Source organism: Merops nubicus, unplaced genomic scaffold, assembly GCF_000691845.1.
Source record: "Merops nubicus isolate BGI_N331 unplaced genomic scaffold, ASM69184v1 scaffold10755, whole genome shotgun sequence".
NCBI lineage: Eukaryota > Metazoa > Chordata > Aves > Coraciiformes > Meropidae > Merops > Merops nubicus.
In genome coordinates this window covers 45,908-54,005 of record NW_008607630.1, presented here as the reverse complement: position 1 = coordinate 54,005, position 8,098 = coordinate 45,908, and the positions used below count along the sequence as shown (strand labels likewise).

General features: G+C 39.9%; 1 protein-coding gene across 1 annotated transcript in view; it reads right to left on the bottom strand.

Annotated features, from left to right (window-relative positions):
• Window positions 1-3,214: 3,214 nt before the first annotated feature.
• LOC103772666 (macrophage mannose receptor 1-like) overlaps window positions 3,215-8,098 on the bottom strand; it is a 31,233-nt gene continuing 26,349 nt past the window's right edge. Inside the window, exons 26-30 of the mRNA XM_008940005.1 lie at window positions 7,643-7,795; window positions 7,274-7,390; window positions 5,689-5,856; window positions 3,891-3,932; window positions 3,215-3,459 (exon numbers count right to left, since the gene is read on the bottom strand). Of these exons, the coding sequence (XP_008938253.1) occupies window positions 3,215-3,459; window positions 3,891-3,932; window positions 5,689-5,856; window positions 7,274-7,390; window positions 7,643-7,795 (725 nt within the window). The remainder of the gene's footprint in view (window positions 3,460-3,890; window positions 3,933-5,688; window positions 5,857-7,273; window positions 7,391-7,642; window positions 7,796-8,098) is intronic.

The window sequence follows — 8,098 nt, the reverse complement described above, 5'->3', positions numbered from 1 at the left end:
TTCTTGTAAATTGCCTTTTCCCTTGTAGAGAATCAAGATACAGGAAAATGCAGATCATAACCAGTATTTCTTAGAACAAGGCAGGCTGGTTGGTTTGTTTTTCCTACTAAACTTTATTACTAAAAGAATCAGGCTACTATAGAATCATAGAATCATTAAAGTTGGAAAAGACCTCTAAGATCATCAGGTCCAACCATCACCTAACACTACCATGACCATAAAACCACATTCCCAAGTGCTACTTTTTTTTTTTAACACCTCCAGGGATGGTGACTCCACCACCTCTCTGGGCAAAGCCTCCCAACCCTCGAGCAGGTCAACAATCCTGCTCAATTTTGTATCGTCTGCAAACTTACTGAAGGGGCACTTGATTCCCTCATCCAGATCACTGATAAAGACACTAAATAAGACTGGCCCCAAAACCGAGCCCTGTGGAACACTGCTCATGACTAACCTCCAACAGGATTTAACCCCATTCACCACAACTTTCTGGGCTCAGCCATCCAGCCAGTTTTTAAGCCAGAAAAGAGTCCACCTGTCTAGGCCATGAGCCACCAGTGTTTCTAGCAGAATGCCATGGGAGATGGTGTCAACACCCTTACTGCAGTCCATCTAGACAACATCTACTGGGCAGGTCACCTGGCTGTACAAGGAGATCAGGCTGATCAAGCAGGAGCTGCCTTTTATAAGCCTGTGCTGGCTGTGCCTGATCCCCTGCCTGTCCTGCGCGTGCCGTGTGAACACACGCGGGATGAACCGTTCCATCATCTTCCCTGGCACCAAGCTCAGGCTGACAGGCCTGCAGTTCCCCAGATCCTCCTTCCTGCCCTTCTTGTAGATGGGTGTCACATTGGCAAGCCTCCAGTTGACCAGGGCCTCCCTTGTTAACCAGGGCTGCTGGTAAATGATGGAGAGTGGCTTGGCAAGCTCCTCCACCACCTCCTTCAGAATTCTCAGGTGGATCCTGTCCAGCCTCACAGACTTGTGAGTGTCCAGGTGGGTTATAATAAACAGCAAATAACTGTTCACACAACACATTCACTTCACTCGCAGACTTCAGTCATAGTCATAGCTGCCTGCTTGGAGCAGTATTTGGAAACCAATCCCTGCTGTATACTCAGCTGCAGAGAGCTGTACTGGCACTGCATGGCATTCTGGGTAGATGCCTGGGAAGTCCCTCAGAGCATGACACTCTTCACTATCAGATAGCAACCACAGCTGTCTTGGGTGGAGTCCAAGTTATGCAATCCTCTGCTGATGCTTGTGTGCACTAGTAGCCTTGTAGAGTCCCAGCAAACTCATTTTAGTTCTCAGTGATGCAGCATGACCGCTAGTCTATAAAGCTTATCAGTCCTTGGAAACTTTCACAAACTATCTTGTGGTTAGACGCCTTTTCTGTCTTCGGCCTATTGTTTTCTGGTAACCATTTCTCTATCCAAATCTATAGACCATGTAGAACGAAGTAATTTTTATCATGAGCGTTACAATAGTGGATTAATCTTTTTTATCTGATCAGTATTGTTAGGATATCACCTGAAATACCTTGTCCACTGGTGCTTTGTACTGTCAGAAGAACCCACATCCCATTCCCATAGAATGAATAACAAAACCCTCATTCCCACAGGGCAGTGTCCAAAAGGGAACAGCAAAAACAATTAGAAATATAGAAGACATAGAAAATGAAATTAAAAGGGAAGAACTACTGTTGCCATCAGAAAATATGGACATGAGTGTGACAAGAACTATCAAATATATAAGAATCTGTCACAGAAACTACTAGAGCAGTACAGCACAAGTAGTCTTAAATTACAACACTTTCATTAGACTTTTATTAGGGTAAACGTTCAAATGTCAGGGATAAAGAAGCAATGAGACACTGTTTCACAGGATGGTAAAGACAAATTGCTACTGCCATGTAAGAAAGTGCTAAACTAGGAAAAAAGGATGCTTATTTGTGTATAGAAATTTAAGTATTCCATTTCTCCTTCCTGTTATTTTTATGATATATTATTCCATTTAAGAAGACACAAAATACTTTTACTTTGAACCAGCCTTTTAATGCCCATTTAGTGAACCAACATACAATAAAAACTTAATTACATGTATTTCATACACATGCAAAATATTTTAATTTAAACACACTTAAAATCTTTCAAAAGATTAAAGTATCAAAAAATATAAAATTAAATAAGAATCTTCGCTATACTAAGAGCTTTGAGTCATTTGATTGTTTACATTTGGTATAAAATACACTGGAAAAGTAAAAAAAGAATCTCTATATGTGATCCAACTGTATATTTTTAGGGTTTATGAACTAGAGACCATACCAGTAGACCAGTATGACATGCAATGATATCAGCTTTGTCATGATGAAAGTCCAGAATGATGCTCAAGGAATTAAAACAGGCCTGAATAAGTGTCATGCAACTTTTTAAGGTGCAAATTAAGTATTATTCCTGCCTGTTCCCTCCACTTGGCAGAATCCTTTCAGATCGCTATTATATTATTTAAATGATAAAGTGTTTCTACTCAAAATACATTCCAACCTCTTATTATAGCTTACATTACAGAATTATAACAGAAGATAAACAATTTACGCTTTCTATCAGTCATATACAGAGGAGGAAAATGTGTAAATTCAGATATTATGGACAACTTGAAGGGTTTCTGTGGGTACCTCAGTAGCAAAAGGAAGACATGAACTCACAGTACTGGAGCAGGCTGCCTGGCTGAGGCAGGGGCTGGTCTTGCTTCAAACAGGGACCTGTGGCAGGTGAACTTGGGGTTCTCACCCAACCTGTGCAGTTCTGCCAGTCTGTGCCAGAGATCAGGGTGGCATTTTCAGGATATGCGCAGGTCTGGACATGCTTCTTTGAGCACAGTAAGGAGCATATTCTCACGTTTCCATGTGGTCAGCATGGTTCTTCTTGTGCCTAAAAGTGTTTCTGGACCCATGCAGAGACTGGAACTTCTTGAGCGTTCGGTTACATGGTGTAGCTCCTGGTCTACATGTAAGCTTAGTCCTCAGTCACAGTTTGTGAGCAGATCTCTGGATCTGCCTTGCAAGATTGTTTGTTCCTGCTGGTACAGATACCAAGAAGTGAAGCATCCTGTGCAAAATTAATTAAAATTTCCATAGGAGAAAATCACTTTGCCTTGAGAATTCTTGTATTCCAGCACTTTAATTCCTTTCAAAATCATATTATGCTGCTTGTTAAACTGTTGCCTGCTCATTTTCTTCAATATTGGTCACAAGACAATTTGATTCATGAGTTCCAAGGTCAGCACCACCACGGTATATGGCATTGTCAAAACTGGCTGTAAATGTTTGTTGAACTTGCCTTTTTTTATAGAAGAAATAGAATGTAAGACCAGTTCCTGTTAGCAGAAGGAAAATCAGTATAACAATCAACCCACCTATGCGACCTGCAGATGAAGTGGAAGCTTCAGGTTTTGATGCTGTGAAAGACAAAACAGAACAATTACTACAAATGGCCACAGATTACTATTGTATAAAACAAACATCTCCTTAAGTAAACAGAGTGAACTGTAAAAGTATTGAACAACTGTGACGGAAGTTAAAACTCATGCATGTTCCAGATGGACAATGCAAAATTGGACTCGATCTCTTCTACGTTCCTTTTAAAACGAGCGTTATATTGTACTACAGTATGTAATTCATATAAAAAAAAAAAAATAATAAAAAAAAAAAAAACAATAAGACATCTGGTTCAAGAGCTTTCCTTTCAAGCAGATTTAAAATAAAACCATCTGTGACTATTAAATGGTATTTAAATGAAACATTTTTGGAGACAGTTTTACTTATAAATAATGAATGCCTATAAACAATGAAAAATCTGTTAAATGGATTTCTATAAAAACCAACTTACCTTTGTTGACATGTGAATCATGGGTTGGCTCAACTTCAATAACTTGAAAATTTAAAAAATATATATATTATACACATTTTGCAAACAACTGTTCAAAGATTAAATATATACTGCATACATCATTTGTACTTCTTGTTCCTATCAAATCTTAAATAATCATAGAATGGTTTGGGTTGGAAACGACCTTAAAGATCATCTTGTTGTGCCATAGGCAGGGACGCCTTACACTAGACCAGGTTGCTCAAAGCCCCGTTCAGTCAGGCCTGTCTCACTACACTCCCAGTAAGGAGTTTCTTCCTGGTATCTAACCTGAATCTACCCTCTTTCAGTTTAAAACCATTATCCCTCACACTATCATTACATACTATCTGATAAAGAATCCATCCCCACCCTTCCTGTAAGCCTTCTCTTCTCCAGAGCTTTCTCATCTCCAGGCTCAACAACCTCAACTTTCTTAGCCTGTCTTCACTGGGGAGGTGGTCCAGCCCTTTAATTATCTTTGTGCCCTGCCCTGGACCCACTGAGTAGGTTCATGTCTTCCTTATTCTCCGATCACTGAGCTGAACACAGTATAAATATGAAAAATATATGAAGACATTTTCTCTGACAATTCAGGCTGAATGCATCAATTTTTTTCTTAAAAATATTTGTAAAAAAAAAAAACAAAAAAAACCAAACAGTTGTCTCATTAATTGATTTGAACACTTTTTTTTTGTAGGGGAGACATTATGTTCAGAGCTTCTACACTTCCACACTGTAAGGCTTCACAACGAAGAACTCAATTTTTTACATGTGCAAAAGTGAAAAGCACATTTGTACTTAATGGCATTTAAGATGCATTTTTAGGCAACTCCTTCTCCTCCTTCCTTTTCTTGGTGAGCAAGAGTCAGTTAATTGCTTGCAGAATGGGCTGGCTGGGCCCTACGAAGCTCATGGATGGCTTCATTGTTGATCTTTCAAGAGGTGGAGATCCACAAGCAAGAGAGTCAGTTGGTTCCTCGTTGCATCTGTTATATTTGTACAGTGGATCAGCTTACCAGTGCAAGTCAGGCCTGTTTCATAGTGTCTCCCAGCTGATGCATGCAAACACAGCTGAATCCGTGTGTCACCCATGCTAGCTGCACGTGTGCAGATTTGCATCCTTGGTGCCGCACTGACATGCATGCAAGGGGGACTCACCCCAGCCTGTGACACATTCAGGTTTTGCATGGGTTGACATCCGAAACACCACGGGGCCACAAGCAACCATTTAAAATGAAAGGTACTGTGTTGTTGGTTGTCTTGACATGTCTCCCTATGCCTGTGTCAGCAAAGAAATTAATTGTGCCCCACTGCCCACCCTCACCTGATGCTTTCTGCCCAACACACTTCACTGGTAGCATCCCCAGCAGCAGTATCTCTGTTCTTTATGCAGGAGCTCAGTGACTTCAGATGGCTGCTCCTCAGCTTAGCTAAAATGGGACTGTCTGCCTTTCTTCCCAGCACTAGTTTAGTTTAGCCAACTATTCACAGCCTACTGCCCCTTGAACTCTAACAATGATGACTATTAATTTTCTCCACACTGTAAACAGGTGGTGTGTTGTCACTTATCCTACGGTACAGCAAATTCCAAGAAATCAATGCTTTTAAACTGAGAGAAGGAAACAATGACTCAGGTTCTTCTCTGGGATCATTTCTCATTGTCTTTAACAGAAGTTACTCTTGGTTTTGAAAACATACCAAATGAATAAGTAGTTTGGCTTGACAATATTAACCACTTCTTCTAAAATAAACCACTGCATAGAAATGTGGAACTTACTTTTGGGGATTTTGCAAATAAAGTTCTGGTCGATAGAGCAGAAATAGTTCCTCCAGGTTCCGGTTGAGACATCCATGTCCACACAGTGTTCGTTAAAAATTACTGTAGGCTCTCCTTTCTCCCAGTTGACAAATTCTACCGTGCTTCCATCTGTCCATACCCATTCCCCTAAAATTAGAAGTATTACCTCGTGAGTGAATGAAGCCCAGAATCCTTTCTATCCTATCAAGCACAACAACATTGGACATGGAATTTATTAGTTGCTTAAATTAGCATCACAGAAGGCTCATTTCTCACTCTCTTAACAGCTAGAGATATTCAGATGGGAGCATACCAGATGTAAATGCTCACAGACAAAGGTACCTCCATTAGCCTTCAGGGCCATCGCTGTCAGAGTTGTAAGGAAGACGTGCTCAGGATAGCAGAGGACTTTAGCTGAAGCCTGTGCCCAGGACTCATATGTGCCTGGGAGCCTTAAGAAAAGCAGAGCACCAGTGCAAGCCATGCTCTGGAGTTGAAGGATCCAGATTGCTCAAATTTGCCTTATGCTTGTACCCAATATCAGTGAACAACTGCTTTATTAGTGCTGGATGAATCAATTATCTTTGCAGACTGAATCAGCTTTCTTTAATAACTGACTGCTCATCTCCTGCTGAGGGCCATCAAGTAGAAATGATGACCATCTCTGCTCCCTCACGGTGTGCTTTCATGGCAGCATATCCTGATATAATTTGCAACTGCCTCGGTGCCATCTCCACTGTCCCCCAGTCAGCAGCTGCACCTTCTGTCGCCTCTGCTTGCACTGCGGGTAGCAGTGGCACAAAGTCATAGGCCAGCTCAGGAAGAAATCACGGTGTTGGTACTGTTAGTTCTCAGCTAGAACAGATGAGCCCAGCCTAACGTGCAACAGGGTGCCTGCTATTGCTGGTGCTGAGGCAGGGGCTTGGGCAGCCACGGCCAAGGCCACGCACTGCAGCCCAGCCTAGACTCGCTCCAGAGATACACCCTGAAAGTCTGCTATGAAAAACAAGCTTCAGAATTACAATTACACAGAAAACAGGATCAAATTTGCAGTTAAAGGAAAGAAAAGATGAAATATTTTGGGGTGAAAGTAAAAAGTTCCATCAAAACAATTGTGAAAAAAACGTGAAATTTATATTAAGAAATGTTGCTAGGCAGCTCATATAGGCTGCTGTTTCCTATGTTGTTTAGAAATAAATTTCCATTTAAGGCTGTCTCAGCTTTTAATTACAAGACAACATTTTTTTTAAAAGACTAAGAGTGTTTAAATATCAAGCAACCTGAGTCAAAAAAAGTGACAGGAAGTATCTTAACCACTTCAGTGCTAAGCTGGAACCTTTTACAGACTGAAATGTCTAATTACAGTAAAGATACAAAAAGAGTAGGCCTCTTGGTAGTTTATGTTTTAAGGATTTTAGCAGTAAAACTATTAAACATTTAAGAGTTTATTTCTTTCTTATTATTTATTTGATATTTAGTATTAGCATTTGGTATGTTAGTGTTATTTAGTATTCTGTTTATTTAGCATTTATTTTCATCTCAGTATCCTTTTTGGAATAATTACCATCAATATTGCTGAACAATCCTATCCAAAACCTTCTGAAGTCACTTGCAAGTGAAGACAAATAGAGTAAGAGATAGTTCATTTCAGCTGAATCTTCTATGGAAACCAGTGAAGCACCTAAAATAACAATTAAATAGTACATCTAATTTCAGCAAGATTTTACATTAGAAATTAATTATCTTAGTAAACAATCATTACATGTTTGGTGGTCAGCTCTTTCATATAGTAGAAGAGCTTGATAATAAATTTAAATTAGTTGTAGCTTATAACTGATATGCATACACAAACATCCATGTATTATCTTTTGGTTCTGGGTTAAAAAACTAAACATACAACCTGTAAAATACCCTAATAAAAAGATCCACTTACCCATTTGAATGCACATCATGGAAGCATCAGGCCAGCTTGCCTCAGAGGTGGTGTGAACATAGTAACAATGACCACGGAAGGGAACCCAATATCTACCATGCTTTGGTTCAGGACACCTCCCAGGAAGCTGCGGTTGTTCAGTAGGGATTAGCTCTGTTAAGATGACACACAAGTTTTGGTGGGATCTTAAAAGTCAAAGGAAACATACTCTCGCACCACCAATTTGACAGTGATTCCAGGAAAAGGAATATCCCATAGATTTAACTAATGATGAAAGACTGAACTAAACATGGTAAACTAGTAATAAGCTATGTTGGTTGGAGCTAGTTCTCCAATCTGTTAAAGAAGGCTTACACCTGTCTAACTAAATTTGTCTTCAGCAAGGCAAATTTTACTTAAAACTTGTGAAAAAGAGTAATGAGTCAGTGTACATAAAGAATCTTGTCAGCACCACAA